General features: G+C 44.1%; 2 protein-coding genes across 4 annotated transcripts; one reads left to right on the top strand and one right to left on the bottom strand.

Moving 5' to 3' along the window:
• The first annotated feature begins 6,294 nt into the window (after positions 1-6,294).
• On the top strand, positions 6,295-8,820 carry LOC148296591 (uncharacterized). Its single transcript, XM_088248572.1, has one exon. The coding sequence runs from the start codon at positions 6,295-6,297 to the stop codon at positions 8,818-8,820; it is 2,526 nt and encodes an 841-aa protein (XP_088104698.1).
• A 4,122-nt stretch (positions 8,821-12,942) lies between these two features.
• LOC110767396 (uncharacterized) lies at positions 12,943-17,690 on the bottom strand. 3 transcript variants are annotated; one of them, XM_088247874.1, is made up of 5 exons: positions 17,418-17,688; positions 14,761-16,581; positions 14,373-14,668; positions 13,609-14,285; positions 12,943-13,502 (listed from the first exon to the last, which is right to left on the bottom strand). In XM_088247874.1, the coding sequence occupies exons 2-4, from the start codon at positions 15,368-15,370 to the stop codon at positions 13,614-13,616; spliced, it is 1,578 nt and encodes a 525-aa protein (XP_088104000.1). In that variant the 5' UTR covers positions 15,371-16,581; positions 17,418-17,688; the 3' UTR covers positions 12,943-13,502; positions 13,609-13,613. The 3 variants fall into 3 exon arrangements, with proteins under 3 accessions (XP_088104000.1, XP_088104001.1, XP_088104002.1); XM_088247875.1 differs by having other exon boundaries at positions 14,382-14,668; XM_088247876.1 differs by lacking the exon at positions 14,373-14,668 and having other exon boundaries at positions 15,682-16,581; positions 17,418-17,690.
• Between the last annotated feature and the right edge of the window lie 778 nt (positions 17,691-18,468).

Genomic DNA, 18,468 nt, shown 5'->3' with positions numbered 1-18,468 from the left:
AACTTGGGAAACAGCATAATATGGTGGGAGGAGTCATTTTGTTGAGTTTGAGTGATATCCGATCTCTAGAACTTACCGAAAACACCAACCACTCCAATTAGGAACGAACTGCCTTTGAACTTGAATTGTCCAATTTCTAACACCAATCGATTTCGGATCGAGCCCAAAACTTGGGCAACATCATAATATGGTGGGAGGAGTCGGTTGGTTAAGTTTGAGTAAAATCCGATCTCTAGAACTACCCAAAACACCAACCACTCCAATTAGGAACGAACTGCCTTTGAACTTGAATTGTCCAATTTCTTACACCTATTGATTTCGGATCGAGCCCAAAACTTGGGAAACAGCAAAATATGGTGGGAGGAGTCATTTGGTTGAGTTTGAGTGAAATCCGATCTCTAGAACTACCCAAAACACCAACCACCCAAATTAGGAACGAACTGCCATTGAACTCGAATTGTCCAATTTCTTACATCCATCGATTTCGGATCGAGCCCAAAACTTGTTCAACAGCATAATATGGTGGGAGGAGTCATTTGGTTAAGTTTGAGTGAAATCCAATCTCGAGAACTACCCAAAACACCAACCACTCCAATTAGGAACGAACTGCCTTTGAACTTGAATTGTCCAATTTCTTACACCTATTGATTTCGGATCGAGCCCAAAACTTGGGTAACATCATAATATGGTGGGAGGACTCATTTGGTTAATTTTGAGTGAAATCCGATCTCTAGAACTACCCAATACACCAACCACTCCAATTAGGAACGAACTGCCTTCGAACTTGAATTGTCCAATTTCTTACACCAATTGATTTCGGATCGAGCCGAAAACATGGGCAACTGGTGGGAGGAGTCATTTGGTTAAGTTTGAGTGAAATCCGATCTCTAGAACTACCCAAAACACCAACCACTCCAATTAGGAACGAACTGCCTTTGAACTTGAATTGTCCAATTTCTTACCCCAATCGATTTCAGATTGAGCCCAAAACTTGGGCAACATTATAATATGGTGGGAGGAATCATTTGGTTAAGTTTGAGTGAAATCCGATCTCTAGAACTGCCCAAAAACACCAACCACACCAATTAGGAACGAACTGCCTTTGAACTTGAATTGTCCAATTTCTTACACCTATTGATTTCGGATCGAGCCCAAAACTTGGGCAACATCGTAATATGGTGGGAGGAGTCATTTGGTTAAGTTTGAGTGAAATCCGATCTCTAGAACTGCCCAAAACACCAACCACTCCAATTAGGAACGAACTGCCTTTGAACTTGAATTTTTCAATTTCTTACACCTATTGATTTCGGATCGAGCCCAAAACTTGGGTAACATCATAATATGGTGGGAGGACTCATTTGGTTAATTTTGAGTGAAATCCGATCTCTAGAACTACCCAATACACCAACCACTCCAATTAGGAACGAACTGCCTTCGAACTTGAATTGTCCAATTTCTTACCCCAATTGATTTCGGATCGAGCCGAAAACATGGGCAACTGGTGGGAGGAGTCATTTCGTTAAGTTTGAGTGAAATCCGATCTCTAGAACTACCCAAAACACCAACCACTCCAATTAGGAACGAACATCCTTTGAACTTGAGTTGTCCAATTACTTACACCTACTGATATCCGATTGGTCCCAAAACTTGGGCAACAACATAATATTGTGGGAGGAGTCATTTGGTTAAGTTTGAGTGAAATCCGATCTCTAGAACTACCCAAAACACCAACCACTCCAATTTGGAACGAACTGCCTTTGAACTTGAATTGTCCAATTTCTTACACCTATTGATTTCGGATCGAGCCCAAAACTTGGGTAACATCATAATATGGTGGGAGGACTCATTTGGTTAATTTTGAGTGAAATCCGATCTCTAGAACTACCCAATACACCAACCACTCCAATTAGGAACGAACTGCCTTCGAACTTGAATTGTCCAATTTCTTACACCAATTGATTTCGGATCGAGCCGAAAACATGGGCAACTGGTGGGAGGAGTCATTTCGTTAAGTTTGAGTGAAATCCGATCTCTAGAACTACCCAAAACACCAACCACTCCAATTAGGAACGAACATCCTTTGAACTTGAGTTGTCCAATTACTTACACCTACTGATATCCGATTGGTCCCAAATCTTGGGCAACAACATAATATTGTGGGAGGAGTCATTTGGTTAAGTTTGAGTGAAATCCGATCTCTAGAACTACCCAAAACACCAACCACTCCAATTTGGAACGAACTGCCTTTGAACTTGAATTGTCCAATTTCTTACACCTATTGATTTTAGATCGAGCCCAAAACTTTTACAACAACAAAATAAGGTGGGAGGAGTCATTTCGTTCAGTTTAAGTGAAATCAGATCTCTAGAACTACCCAAAACACCAACCACTCCAATTAGAAATGAACTACCTTTGAACTTGAATTGTCCAATTTCTTACACTTATTGATTTCAGATCGAGCCCAAAACTTGGGCAACATCATAATATGGTGACAGGAGTCATTTGGTTAGTTTTGTTTGAAATTCGATCTCCAGAACTACCCAAAACACCAACCACTCCAATTAGGAATGAACTGCCTTTGAACTTGAATTGTCCAATTTCTAAAACCTAATGATTTCGGATCGAGCCTAAAACTTGGGCAACATCATAATATGGTGAGAGGAGTCATTTGGTTAGTTTTGAGTGAAATCCGATCTCTAGAACTATGTAATACACCAACCACTCTGATTAGGAAGGAAGTGCCTTTGAACATAAATTGTCTAATTTCTTACACCTATTGATTTCGGATCGAGCCCAAAACTTGGGCAACAACATAATACGGTGGGAGGAGCCATTTCGTTCAGTTTGAGTGAAATCAGATCTCTAGAACTACCCAATACACCAACCACTCCAATTAGGAACGAACTGCCTTTAAACTTGAATTGTCCAATTTCTTACACCTATTGATTTCGGATAGAGCCCAAAACTTGGGCAACATCATAATATGGTGGGAGGAGTCATTTGGTTAAGTTTGAGTGAAATCCGATCTCTAGAACTTCCCAAAACACCAACCACACCAATTAGGAACGAACTTCCTTTAAACTTGAATTGTCCAATTTCTTACACCTATTGATTTCGGATAGAGCCCAAAACTTGGGCAACAACATAATAACGTGGGAGGAGTCATTTGGTTAAGTTTGAGTGAAATCCGATCTCTAGAACTACCCAAAACACCAACCACTCCAATCAGGAACGAACTGTCTTTGAACTTGAATTGTCCAATTTCTTACACCTACCAAATTCGGATAGAGCCCAAAACTTGGGCAATATCATAATATGGTGGGAGGAGTCATTTGGTTAAGTTTGAGTGAAATCCGATCTCTAGAACAACCCAAAACACCAACCACTCCAGTTAGGAACGAACTGCCTTTGAACTTGAATTGTCGAATTTCTTACACCTACTGATTTCGGATCGAGCCCAAAACTTGGTCAACATCATAATATGGTGGGAGTTGTCATTTGGTTAGTTTTGAATGAAATCCGATCTCTAGAACTATGGAATACACCAACCACTCCGATTAGGAACGAAGTGCCTTTGAACATAAATTGTCCAATTTCTTACACCTATTGATTTCAGATCGAGCCCAAAACTTGGGCAACATCATAATATGGTGGGAGGAGTCATTTGGTTAATTTTGAGTGAAATCCGATCTCTAGAACTACCCAATACACCAACCACTCCAATTAGGAACGAACTGCCTTTGATCATGAAATGTCCAATTTCTTACACCTATTGATTTCGGATCGAGCCCAAAACTTGGGCAACATCATAATATGGTGGGAGGAGTCATTTGGTTAGTTTTGAGTGAAATCCGATCTCTAGAACTCTGGAATACACCAACCACTCCGATTCGGAACGAACTGCCTTTGAACATAAATTGTCTAATTTCTTACACCTATTGATTTCGGATCGATCCCAAAACTTGGGCAACATCATAATATGGTGGGAGGAGTCATTTGGTTAAGTAGGAGTGAAATCCGATCTCCAGAACTACCCAAAACAACAACCACTCCAATTAGGAACGAACTGCCTTTGAACTTGAATTGTCTAATGTCTTACACCTATTCATTTCGAATCGAGCCCAAAACTTGAGCAACATCATAATATGGTGGGAGGAGTCATTTGGTTAAGTTTGAGTGAAATCCGATCTCTAGAACTACCCAAAACACCAACCACTCCAATTAGGAACGAATTGCCTTTGAACTGGAATTGTCCAATTTCATACACCTACTGATTTCGGATCGAGCCCAAAACTTGGGTAACATCATAATATGGTGGGAGGAGTCATTTGGATAGTTTTTAGTGAAATCCGATCTCTAGAACTATGGAATACACCAACCACTCCGACTAGGAATGAACCGCCTTTGAACATAAATTGTCCCATTTCTTACACCTACTGATTTCGGATCGAGCCTAAAACTTGGGCAACATCATAATATGGTGGGAGGAGTCATTTGGTTAAGTTTGAGTGAAATCCGATCTCTAGAACTACCCATAACACAAACCACTCCAATTAGGAACGAACTGCCTTTGAACTTGAATTGTCCAATGTCTTACACCGATTGATCTCAGATGGAGCCCAAAACTTGGGCAACATCATAATATGGTGGGAGGAGTCATTTGGTTATGTTTGAGTGAAATCCGATCTCTAGAACTACCCAAAACACCAACCACTCCAATTAGGAACGAACTGCCTTTAAAATTGATTTGTCCAATTTCTTACTGTTGAGGCCCAAAAAATCATTGGACCGGCCCATGCATATTTTAAAGCCCAATCGCTATCATGCTATAAAAAAATGGCTAGCTGATGCACACATGCCATGCCAAGCAAGGCTACAATTTGGCACGTGGGGAGGCAGTGGTGTGAGTTTACCACTTTCACATGCAAACTTGTAAGAATTACAAGATTTCATAGGCCCAAGCCCACTTAGCCCACTGCAAAGCATTATCTAACGCAAAGCCTGAGCCACTGCAATACGACATAGCCCAAGCACAAGCACACGATAACGTGCAGTGCCAAGCAACTCCCTATTGTGTCAAATCTCGCAACAAGCCTAAGTGGGCCCAAGCCACTTAATTATACGCATGGGGCTTGCTGATTGGTTTGTGGTGTGGATGGTTACAAGTTACACAAGGCCATTGATGGCTCAAAAATGGAGGCTTTGGGCTGGGCACCAAAGCCAAGCCCATTTTCTTGAGTCATTAAATAGGTAAGCAGAGAGAGAGAAAAAGCCCAACACCATCACGTTCTGGGCGACCGGTCTCCAGTAATGGCGACCGGTCGCTTTTGCGCAGAATCGAAATTCCAAAACAGCACTAGAGCGACCGGTCGCTTGCACCTGGCGACCGGTCGCCGGTCGCTTTCCTGCGGCAAAACAAAGACCCAGCAGCAAAACAAAGACCCAGCAGCAAAACAGAGATCCAACAGCAAAACAGAGGTCCAGCGGACCCAGCAGCAAAACAAAGGCCCAGCGGCAAAGCAAAGACCCAGCAGCAAAATAGAGGTCCAGCAGCAAAACAAACATACGGCAGCAAAACCAACTACCCGGCACCTAGAATAACTCATTGGCACCTACATAGAATGAAGAGGTCATGTCATCTCAGCTGGGAGGCAAAACGACCAAAAGGAAACGACCACCTCGAAGCCGGAGAGCAGGTCGGACCACCTCGAAGCCGGAGAGCAAGCCGGACCACCTCGAAGCCGGAGAGCAAGCCGGACCACCTTGATACCGGAGTGCATGCGTGTGGGGAAGCAAACTCGCAAGGTGTATAAAATGGCAAGGAAGCAAAGGAAAACACAACCCGAACACGACGAAAAGAACACCCAGAAACCCAGAAATCTATACCAAACTTAACCTCCTCCTGTGATCATATCCTTGGAAAGCCTCAGATATGACCCGATCACCCATTTTCTCCAGCAAGATCTTTGATACCAACCCAAGCAGCAATCTGTCAATCTCTCTCTCTCTGCTAAACTTGTGGAAACTTAGCTCTCGCATCACAAGCCTTTCAAGCCAAGCATAACTTTCTAATTCTTTTATCACAGTCATCACTCTCTTGGTGGGAAGAAACAGAGCATTCCCTGGAAATTTACATTTTCTCGGAGTGTTTTGGGCCTGGTTCTGAACTCAGGCAAAGGGGCATCACAATTAGCTCTTTACGACGGCCCAAGCCCGCCTTCAGTTGTCGTGACCAAAAAAGACCCCTACATAAGTTGGCGACTCTGCTGGGGACTCAGGCTGCCATTCTCACCAATGCCTCCAAAAAGGAATGTCAGAAGCAACACTGTGGCCTCCCAAGAGGAGTTAAACCACGGTGACTCGACGTCAAGAGGGAACAGCTCCCGTGAAGAGGAGAGACAAACAAATGGAGATGACTATACACTCCCAGAGCTCATCGCAGCCATCCATGCTATGGGTAAATCCCAGAGAGAAATGATTGAAACAATCAAAGAGTTGAAGAACTCTGTTTCCAATCAGAATGACAAAAATGAAGAGCAACGCGAAAAGACGCCATTGGGAGATTCAGCTCCTGCTAGAAGGGGATCTGAGCAGAAGGAAGCATCTTTTGTCACCCATGAAGATGTGATTGCCATGCTGGAAAAAGAGTTAAATCGAAGCCATGAAGATTGGAAATACGTCCCTCAGCCGCCATATCCGGCCAGCCTACTCGAGCAGCCCTATCCTAAGGGCTATGAAACTCCAAGCTTTATCCTCTTTGATGGGAGGAAAGGAAGTCCAAAAGAGCACATCAGTCGCTTCGTTGATGCTTTGGGACCCCATGCTGGCGATTATAACTTACGTGTTCGAGAATTTTCGAAGAGTCTCACAGACCGCGCCTACACTTGGTATACTACTTTGGCACCGGGCTCTATCCGCTCCTGGGAAGACTTGGCAAGCAGGTTCTGTAGAAAATATTTCCAGCACGAGGAACGAGTAACTACGACTCAACTCAATAACACCCGCCAGAAGCCTGGAGAAAACCCTGTGGACTTTGTCCGTCGGTTTCGTGACTTAGCTCTTGATTGTTATGATGAAAAAGATGAAGAGGCACTTGTCGAGATTTGCATAAGTAACATTGTACCAGAATACAGGGTATATCTTGAGAACATCGGAATCAACCAGTTCTCTAGACTTCTGGAAGCAGTGAGGAAAACAAGCATGTCTGTCAGACCGGCCGCCGGGCAAAGAACATGGAGGAATGAAAGGAAGGAACCCCAACAAACTTTGTTTGTAGATGAAAAATCCTCAAGCGATTTCAACCCACGCAAACGAAGAGAAAGGGAGACGTACCCGCCGCTGCCGTGCAGAGATGAGGAACTCCATGCTATCTTGGATACAATGTTTGCAGAGGGAGTCATCAAGCCACCAAGACCACAAAAGGTCCCTACCAGAGAAGAAAAGAACGATCCGCGATATTGCCGCTACCATCAATATGTGGGACACCCAACCACTGCCTGTCAGACTCTGCGTAAGATCTTGCATGCCAAAGTACATGATGGAACTCTTGAGTTACCTTCCAAGAAGCAAGCCATTGATGATGATCCCTTACCCAAACGAAGAGGAAAGGAGATAGCCGCTGTAATCATGTGTTCTGACGATTCGATGAGTGATGATGGAATATGGAGCAATGATCCTAAGCCGCCGGACGCAATCTGGGAATCACATAGGAGCATGGAGGAAGCCTATTGGTGCAAGTACTCAAAGCCCTCAAGTTATGATGCTCCATGGCCATTCTCTGACGGATGGGAAGCCGGGCCTAGTAATGAGGAACTCACGCTAGACATGCTGGAAAAACACCACCGAACTTTGTTTGGCCAACAAACAAATCAAGAAACCACTGCCGTAACACTTCATAACCTTACGGAGGCTGAGACAACAGTAATGGAACGCTACCAAAGTCTAAAGCAGGGGCCAACGGCAGCACAAGCCCTTCAACGGAACCCAAAGTTCAAGTCGCTCTTTGATCAGCTCGGTTACGGGCCGCAGGCTAGGGAAGCAGCTGCTGAGGCTCTGATGCGTGTCTCTGAAGAATATGGATCTCATTGCCTTACCACTCAACCACAGAGAGCATTCTTGGAGAATGACAATGCTATTATCTTCACTGATGAAGATATGGAGGTTCCGTATCCCGACCATAGGAGGCCGCTTTATCTTGAAGGGCAAATCAATAATGTGTTCATTAGGAGAGCCTTGGTGGACACTGGTTCTTCCATCAATATCATGCCTCTATCCGTGCTCACGGCAGCTGACATTCCTCTGTCAAGGATAGTCAAGAACCAGATAAACATTTGCGGCTTCGGAAACAAAAGTGAAGTGTCACTTGGATATATACAGGTAGACCTAAAAGTGGGGCCTATCCGATCCTTGACTAAGTTTCATGTACTGGATATAGAGGTAGCATATCATGCTTTGCTCGGAAGACCCTGGATTAACAAGCATAAGCTTGTGCCCTCCACATATCACCAGTGTGTGAAAGGAAGAGTTGGTTTAAGACCAATCCGCATACCAGGAAATCAGTCACCTTTCAGTCAAAATGAGGCCCATTACTCCGAAGCAGAATTCTACAATGAATGCACAGGCGCCGGAGGCAATCCATCCAAAGCTTTCGGGACACACTTACCTGGGTGGGCTGAAATCCGTGATCTTGGTGACTCAGAGCTTATGATCATTGTGGATCGAGAAAGGGCAAAGCACCCTGAAGTCAATCATCATACCTATACCCCGCCGCAATGCTCAAAAGTTACATTACCAGACGGGCGCATCGTTTACCGTTTATGACGGGTTTGGAGGCCAGACCACGTCTCGTGGGAGGGCCTCGAGTCCGGAGGAGTCCCAAAGCAAATGCGCAATGAACGAATCAAGGAGATGCCTGCCCCTTCTACCTTTCAAGAACCCATGCCGGCACCTAAATGTATGCAAGATGGCTCTACAGCCGTGGCAGAGCAACTAGAGATAATCAACTTAAGTGAAGATCCCTTCATCCAGAAGCCCATTTCCATCAGCATTCATTTGACAGCCAAAGAAAAAGAAAAACTTGTAAGCTTGTTGAAAGAATTCAATGATGTTTTTGCTTGGAGTTATGAAGAGATGCCGGGCCTGGATCCCAGCCTGGTATGCCACACTTTAAACGTTGATGCAGGCATGAAACCAGTGGTGCAACCAAGGAGAAATTTCCACCCTGATGTAGAAGTGCAAATTAAGGCGGAAATAGAAAAACTCATAGCAGCTGGGTTCATCAAACCTATCAAGCATCCAACTTGGCTGGCAAACATAGTCCCTGTAAAGAAGAAAAATGGTCTGATAAGGATATGCGTTGATTTCAGGGATCTCAACAAGGCATGCCCTAAAGATGAGTTTCCACTCCCCAACATGGACATTTTGATTGACTCAACTTCTGGGCAGGGTCTGTTATCTTTCATGGATGGTTTCAGTGGGTATAACCAGATAAAAATGTCAGCGCGAGATGCAGAGAAAACAGCTTTTCGGACACCGTATGGGAATTTCTACTATACGGTTATGCCGTTTGGTCTCAAAAATGCTGGAGCTACTTATCAACGGGCCATGACGGCGGTGTTCCATGATATGATGGGAAGAGAAGTGGAAGATTACGTGGATGACTTGGTTGTAAAGTCCAAAACAAGAGAGGGCCACTGGGAAGTTTTAAGAAAGGTACTGGAAAGATGTCGATTATATGGCTTAAAGATGAATCCCAAGAAATGTGCATTCGGTGTTTCAGCGGGCAAATTTTTGGGTTTCTTAGTACACCAACGGGGCATCGATGTTGATCCTGACAAGACTAAGGCCATAAGTTCTCTCATGCCGCCGGCCAACCCAAAAGAACTAAAAAGCTTCATGGGAAGGTTATCATACATACGGCGCTTCATTCCTGGTCTAGCAGCTGTAACAGGTGCTTTCACTCCCCTGCTCAAGAAGGGAAAGAAATTTGTGTGGAGCAAAGAATGTGAGGAAGCGTATCAGCATGTGCAGCAATTGATCACAAGGCTGCCTACTATGACAGCACCTACCCCAGGGGTCCCGCTCAAGCTCTATTTGGCCTCAACAAGTACTGCCGTAGGTGCTCTGCTTGCTCAAGATAACAGTGATGGCAACGAGAACCCGATTTATTATGTTAGCAGGCAATTAAGGGGGGCTGAGATGCGCTATCCAAAGACTGAGTGCCTATGTCTCGCTCTTGTTTATGCTTCACAGCGTCTACGTCACTACTTCCTCGCTCACAAGTTGCAACTCATGGTGAAATGTGATCCAGTAAGATACTTACTCACAAGACCTGTATTGTCTGGACGACTAGCGCGCTGGCTCTTACAATTATCTGAGTTTGACATCACATGCATAACCCCCAAGGCAATCAAGGGGCAGGCTGTGATTGACATGCTAGCCTTGTTTCCTGAGGTTGAAGAATCTACTCTTATTGAGAATATTCCAGGAGAGCTGCCGGAAGTAGTAGCAGTAGCCGCAGGGGAGGAACCTTGGACCCTGTATTTTGATGGCTCTTCTACTGCTAACGGAGGAGGAGCAGGAGTGGTGCTCATTAACCCTGAAGGACAGGCCACGGCTCTCTCATTCAAACTCAATTTTCCCTGCACAAATAATGTAGCTGAATACGAAGCTTTTCTTATGGGTCTGTCCACAGCAAAAGAGATGGGCATAAAGAAAGTCAAAGTCATCGGAGATTCAAACTTGGTACTAAGTCAGCTACAGGGCAGTTTTGCAGTAAAGGAACCTGTTCTGGCACCGTATCGCACAGCCGCTGAAAAACTTATCAGTACTTTTGAGCAGGTCGTGATGGAACACATCCCCGGAAATACTAACAGGTATGCTGATGCTCTTGCTACTTTGGGATCAAGACTCTCATTCATTAAAGAACAGCCCAACATTTCGGTAATAAGGAGGGACATGCCCATAATCGAAGCCATCTCTACAAATGAGCCGCTGGAAAAGGATGATTGGAGAATCCCCATTCAAAATGAACTTGCCCTGCTAAGAGACGAAAGCAACATTAAGAGCTTGAAGGAGTACACGGTTATCTTTAGAGCACTGTACAAGCGCCTCCCTGGCGGTGTCTTGGCACGTTGCATAGGGGAAGAAGAGGCACGAGGAAGACTCCAGGAGGTACATGATGCTTCTTGCGGATTGGATCAAGTGGTTAGCTTGTACCGGCGCCTACAGCGCAAAGGCTACTACTGGCCAGATATGAAGAAGCACGCTACCGAAACTCAGGCCAACTGTCCCAAATGTTCCACAATGACCCCGGTGGAGAAAACGCTTACAACCTCGTTCACAGAAGATTGGAGGGCTCCGTACATAGCATTTTTCGTTGAGGGATCACTGCCAACTAATCCCAGGGATGCAAACAAGCTGAAAAACACTGCTAAAAGGTACTTCATGGATGGAATGTCTCTATATCGCAAAGGGTTCAACGGGGAGCCACTGAAGTGCTTAGGGGAGTCCGAGGCAGAGCAAGTTTTGAAGGAAATACATGCCGGAGAATGTGGGGAACACCAGGGAAGAAAGAGGCTTCACCAGCAGCTGCTGAGCTTGGGTTACTACTGGCCCACAATGAAGAACGACGCACATGCCTTCGTCAAAAAATGCCATGCATGCCAAGTTCATGGGAACCTGAGTCACAAGCCCCCAACATTGTTACAAGACATGCGCACTCCCTGGCCCTTCCACACCTGGGGGCTTGATTTGATTGGAACTATTCACCCGCCTTCAGATGGTTACATATGGATCCTCACTGCCACTGAATATTTCACAAAATGGGTGGAGGCAGTTCCCCTTCGAAAAGCCACTGGAGCTGCAGTATCAAACTTCATAAGAGAACACATTGTATGCAGGTTTGGAATTCCGTACAAGATCGTCACCGACAACGGCACACCTTTTGTCAACAAGCAAGTAACGTCAACACTCAACGGATACGGCATCAAGCACCGCCGTTCCACACCATATTACCCACAAGGAAATGGTCAAGCTGAGGCTACCAACAAAACTCTCTTGAGAATTCTGAGCAAAATGGTATATGAATACGAAGGCGGGTGGAGCGTTCACCTGCCAGATGCTCTGTGGGCTTACCGTACCTCTCCAAGAAGCGCCACAGGCTTCTCCCCTTTTTCACTTGTATATGGATCCGATGCGATCTCCCCGGTTGAGATCACTGTCCCCACAGCTAGGGTTCTGTCTGTCAACGACATTGAATGGGATGCAAAGTCATGCTCAAACTGGCGCTGGATAGACTTGGAATCTTTGGAAGAAAAAAGAGCAGAAGCTGAGAAGAAAATGATGCTGTACCACAAGACAGTTGCCCAAGCTTACAACAGAACAGTCAAGCCACGGAGCTTCAAACATGGCGATTTAGTGCTTCGAGTTGCTGATCATGTAAGGAGGCAAGTATCGGGACCCTCCAAGTTTGCACCATCGTGGGAAGGTCCATTCACAGTCAAGGAGGCTTATAGTAGTGGCTATTATTGCCTCACCTCAGTCAAGGAAGGCACATTAACGGATCCCATCAACGGAAAGTGGCTCAAGCCATACTACTGTTAAGTCATTTATGCATTTATCTTTAGTCCTGGTTTCATTTCCTCTTTTAGTCAAGGAGTTCCTTCTGTAAACTCTCACCGATTTCCAGAAAATTTTGTGAAATGCTCCATCATGGTAGCGTTTGAAGGTGAAAACTACTCTTTTAATGAAAAATGAAGGAATGTTTTTCGGAAAAGGGGGTTTTTCTTGCCATTTAGCAAACTTTTGTCACAACAAACAAGCAAGATGAATTAGCAGTAAGTATCAAGCAGAGTCGCTTTGATGGGATCCCAAGCTATTACTAAGCATCATGCACAAGTAGTACTATACAATCTGCTTTATAAAGAAAAAAAAAAAAAAAAAAAAAAAAACCGGTTGTTACTGCGTTCTATTTATCGGTGATAAATAAGTGATACATAGGTGATAGAAGGTGATAGAAATGGCTGCTAAGGTGATAAAAAGGTGACAGAAGGGTGATACAAATGACTGTTTGTATTTGCTAAATTGATGCCGGGTGCACATTCACCGCCGGGTGCACATCCACCGCCGGGTGCACATGCTGGACATCTAAATCACTGCCGGGCCAGTGCAAATCACCAAGATAGCTGCCGGGCCAGTACAAATCACCAAAATCACTGCAGGGCCAGTGCAAATCACCAAAATAGCTGCCGGGCCAGTACAAATCACCAAAATCACTGCAGGGCCAGTGCAAATCACCGAAATAGCTGCCGGGCCAGTGCAAATCACCGAAATAGCTGCCGGGCAGTACAAATCACCAAAATAGCTGCCGGGCCAGTGCAAACCTCCCAAACAGCTGCAGGCTAGTACAAATCGCCTAAATCGCTTCTTGGTGCCATATGCAGCACCTCAGCACCTGAATGCGTCTCGACATATACACTTCAGTATATCAAGCTATAACAAGCCTGCAAAAGTATGATCAAGTGTTACCAAAAGGAAAGGAAGGGGAATAAAGCCCCTGCACTTCAAAAAAAAGAAAAATGTATATAGAAAATGAAGCAAAATGCAAACCTCAACTAGTGTGTATCATACAATATGGATGAGGCATTGCAAGGTGACCCTTTCGCAGCCTCCAATACGTAGCCAGCATTATTGGAAGAAATCCCCTTTTCAAGTAAGAGCTCACGCAACTTGTGACATTCACTGTCCAATTCCTGATGTTTGAGTTTCAAAGCTTGAGTTGTTGCCCCTACTTTGAGGAATTGAGTAGATATCGCTGCACCGCAAGCAGCCCGTGTCTCGAAAACAGCACGAGCTAGCCTCATCTTCAATATGTCAAGCAGGAAACCTACTTGAAGCCCATATGAGATAGCGTCACGGATTGTATCTCTCCAACAAAGAAGTTTATGGTCAGAGATCTCCGAATATGACGTGACATCCATGCCGTATAAAGACAGACCAAGACCACGAAAGGCCAGATTCTTCGAAGAAAAGGATAGATTGCGAGCACTCTCGATACGAGCCTCATAGCTATCAAAGAACTTACTTAAAGATTTCACTGTCTCCGGGAATACTTGCGCTCCTCGGAATGTCTCATAACCCTGGAATTCGTAGCACAGTGGAAGAAGCTCGTCGGAGGATCTAAGTATTCTTGTGTCACTGTCGAAGAAAACCATAAAGGCACTAAATGCATCTTCCAACTCATAACAAGAAGGGTCATACCCCGACATGTCTATCAAATTGTCCACCTGCAAGATAAAAAAGAAAAATATGGATCAATCGGGAAAAAGTATAGCATGCACAGGATCAAGACAAATACAACAAATAAAGTATACCAAATCAACATTATGTGGCGTGGAGGTTGTGGCGTCATGGACGAATTCAAGGGGGGCGTCTAAGCAGAGCGGTTCCTCCAAAGGATGATCTAAGTCAGCTAAACCGCCATCACCAACTTCACCCTCATCACCTCGATCGCATGCATGATCAGCCGGTATGTCGCTGATGGATTCCCCACTCCTTTCCATATATGCAAAATCAGCCTCATCATCTTCACCATCGAGCTCGGAAGTACTTGAAGTACTTATATCTCCCAGGTGGGAACCCCGACGTTTCCTCTTCCTCAAAGAAACGCCTACATGGTAACAAACGAATTAAGTATATACATATATATGAATTTGTACTACTGTAAGCAAGTTGTAGGTGCTGGAGGTTTCCGGCGCTAACTTGGAACTGAAGCGGTTGGCGCCATAGCCTGCTTAGGGCCGATGGAAGGAGAAAGTTTCTTCATGGGAGGACCAATCACTGCCACTTTGGGTTTGAATTTCTTTTTTCTCTGAGAGGAACGTTTTTCGCTTACGCCTTGCTTGGCTATTGATTTTTGTAGCACAGTACTTCTTTTTACAGACTCCAGGAATCTTCCAACTATTTTGCCATCCTTGGAAGTAAAGGCCAAGTTTCGCTTCTCACTGAGCGCAATAGCTTTCTTTTCCGATATCAGTCTTCGGTGATGATCAATGGAAGGGAGCAGTCTTCGCGGAGAACTTGCATGAAACCGAGTAAAATAAGCAAAGCAACGATTCCAATAAACACGGTGACCTTTTGAACAGCCACCAACCCTTTCCCTGCTAGTCAGAGCAAGGGCAAATTGTCTACCATCATCTGGTACCCTCACTCTACTCCAAAATACCTTGTGCATTTCAAGTGGATGGCAAAAGTCGGGTCTTACTGGGACACCTTGATCAAGCCCAAATTGTCGTCTAACCCGATGAGTCGAGTAATGAATGGATGTCTCAGAATGATCATCACCAAACGTAAACAGTGGGAGGCCTGCCATATTCAGATATGCATCTTTTCTTGATTGCTCACCCCTTGGTATTATAATGGAAGTTCCTCCTACTTCCGCATAAATGACACCTGTCCAAACCCTCTGGGTACCTTCGTATAAGGGCGAAACACAAAATGTTGAATATCATCCAATAGCTCAAGGAAGTTTTGGCCTTTCCTTTGCTTTCATCTGAACCACCGAGAAATCAAAGGAGGCATATTTGGCGTGTATGAAACATCACTAGCACGAACAAGCAGTCCAGCTTGTGAGCAGGGCAGTGGGCACACATCCAAACCATTAATGTGCTCCCATAGAAACACCTGCAAAAAGCTTGAATTCAGGAAACTCTCCACTGCCATTGTTCCGGCCGCACCTTTCTCAAGAAGATGTACCTGATCTAGCAAGCGATACAAGTACCCCAAGAACATGGGGGCTAACGGAATCACATCACCTCGTCCGATTGCCAGTGCTAAAGGAAACACTCTCTCGTGCATATAATCCGAAGAGAAATCACAAAACACAAACTTTCCAAGCCATAAGGATACAAGTGCATGAAGACTACACGAATGCCCTCCGTCTTTATCACCAAAATGTTTCACCCAGCTACTGAATCGAAGAGATTGCCTACTCATGGCACCCTTTTTAAGAATCTCAAGCCTTTCTTTGTCCTTGGCATCCAGTATAATGTTGAAAGGGTCTTGATTACCCACAATGGGAAGATGAAGAATATTTACCACATCTTCAAGTGTAGGAGTGAATTCCCCCCACGAACATATGAAAGTATGTGTTTCCGAGCTCCATCTCCTGATTACATGGCGAAGTAGCTGCACTTCCAAGTGAATCTCACATCGTTCGGATACAAAAATGGCATCTAACACCGCAGCTTTCCGCAAGGTATCTCTGTTAATCGGATCCTCTAACTCATGCTCAACCCATTCTGACCAACCCCCAGTAATGCCACATGGATATTGAAAGAATACAGGGACCGCCGGAAATAAGCCTCCTTCTATGCAACATCTGGAGATGGATGTGGGATCTATAATAGGAGCTGCCTCTGCCGCTGGCTCTTCATCTATAAGTGGACCTTCGCAAAGATTCTTGGACGACGGAGGGGGCCGTCCCCTCCTTAAGCCATCAGCCAGAGAAAACAAGTTATCCTTCATCACTGGTGGTAACCTAGGTGAAACGCGGGAACCCATTAAAATGCACCTTGTGAATTCCTACAAGCAAGACAAGGAATAATGGTAAGATTCATCGAGAGGAAGGGCATGCTGAATTCTCAAACAAAATCAACATGCCAAGCAAAACTTATGCACAAGCTTTCCAACTGCTCCAGCTAGAACATCCCACATTCAGAAAATCACTAGAAATTAAGTTTACAACCAACAAATCCCAAACCTTCCAGATTAGAACTAGACATGTCAAACCTCATTTTCCCAAAATTTCGTTGAAATCCGAGTTAGGGAAGCAGGCCAAACAAAATTCTAAAACAGGTCATGCAGCAGAAACTGCACAATTCCAGCAGCTTTAGCCCTTACTTTGAAATTGCACCACAAATTCATTTTTGCTTCAAAAGCCACGAAACCAATCCCAACACAACCATTGAGAAGCCCACTTTCATGTGTCAAAATCTCCAGATCATATTCAAGTGACAAAGTTTCGAAAGGCCAGAGAACATCCACAGGGTACTTTGGGACTTTTTCACAAACACTTAGCATGCATTAATTAGGAAAGCTTGTGTAGGTTTTGTTCATCACCAAGCTAAAACCCTAAATCACAAGCTCAACCTCAGAATTCAGTGCCTAATTCACAAAGTTTTGAGAAATACAAAGGAACTCAAGCTTCAAGAAAACAAGCATGCAGCAATGGCACCAACATCAATCTATGAACACACTTCAGAAAAATAAGGGCAGGGAACACTACAACGGTTGGATGATCCCCAATTTTGGATATATTGTAAACAGCACAATTTGAAGAGAATTTCATGAAGCAAGCATAATCATCAGAGCGGCAGATATTAAAAACGAGTGAAGAAATAGAATCTGCAAGCACTCACCAGCAATAAATAGACACAGAGATTGCAGACCAACTTTGTGGCATCAGAAAAATTCCGAAAATTCCCAAATTTTTACAGGCTATAGTAGTCGAGCAGATGAACAACTTTCATCAAGGAAGTTTTTCGATCTGAGCAACGAAAACGTGACTTCTGTTTTGGTGAACAGTAGCCACGGGTTTGGGTCTTGAAGGAGAGAAGAGAGAGCTGAAGAAGCACGGCAGCACATGCTGAAATAATGAAAAGCAAGTAAAAGCTCTCAAAATTCGCTGAAAGGAGTAAGCCCCTGACCCAACCTTTTAATATTATAAGTTTTCTATAGAAAGACTTATTAACTGTTAAGTAAACAAATAAAAGGCACTCCACTTATGAGAAGTTAAGTGTGGCTTTTCCTCAACACTTCCTTTCAGAACCATTGAGTTTTGATTTCCTTACAAACCGTTTCCACACTACAATTATATGGTTATATTATTATTATAATCATTTTTGCACTACTCTGATTATACTTGTCTTCACACCTTGCCAATTTCCAAGTCTGTTTGTCAAATGCACTCCATTTTGCAATTTCCCACTTTCTGCTCATCAATTGCATTCGGTTTTGCAATTTATCACTATCTACTTGTCAATTGCATTTCGTTTTGCAATTTCCAAATTTCTGTCTGCCAATTGCATTCGATTATGCAAATCCCAACTATCTGTTTACCAAATGAAATCTTTCCTTTATCTCTTGGGTTAGCCAATTTCCACAACAAACACTTCAAATTTTGTATCGCTACTCGACGTGCATTACTGTCTCATGCATACCATCAAAAGATAAGACACTTGGGTTATCTGAACCATCCTCAGTCTTAAAGGCTTTTATTTTTGGGGCTGGAATTGATTATTTGGCCCATCTCGCCGGTATTTCATGGCCCCAATAATCAAGGGGGCTAATGTTGAGGCCCAAAAAATCATAGGACAGGCCCATGCATATTTTAAAGCCCAATCGCTATCATGCTATAAAAAAATGGCCTAGCTGATGCACACATGCCATGCCAAGCAAGGCTACAATTTG

This window comes from Prunus avium, chromosome 2 (assembly GCF_965620075.1).
Source record: "Prunus avium chromosome 2, drPruAviu1.hap1.1, whole genome shotgun sequence".
Lineage (NCBI taxonomy): Eukaryota > Viridiplantae > Streptophyta > Magnoliopsida > Rosales > Rosaceae > Prunus > Prunus avium.
Note: the sequence above shows the minus strand (reverse complement) of the source record. Positions and strands in the feature narration are given on the sequence as shown.

Coding starts and splice junctions, on each gene's coding strand:
- LOC148296591 (XM_088248572.1), top strand. CDS start 6,295: ATGCCTCCAAAAAGGAATGTCAGAAGCAACACTGTGGCCTCCCAAGAG.
- LOC110767396 (XM_088247874.1), bottom strand. CDS start 15,370: ATGGCAGGCCTCCCACTGTTTACGTTTGGTGATGATCATTCTGAGACA. Junction 14,669..14,760: donor GCCAACCGCTTCAGTTCCAA/GTTAGCGCCGGA, acceptor GTTACCATGTAG/GCGTTTCTTTGAGGAAGAGG. Junction 14,286..14,372: donor CGCCACATAATGTTGATTTG/GTATACTTTATT, acceptor TTTATCTTGCAG/GTGGACAATTTGATAGACAT.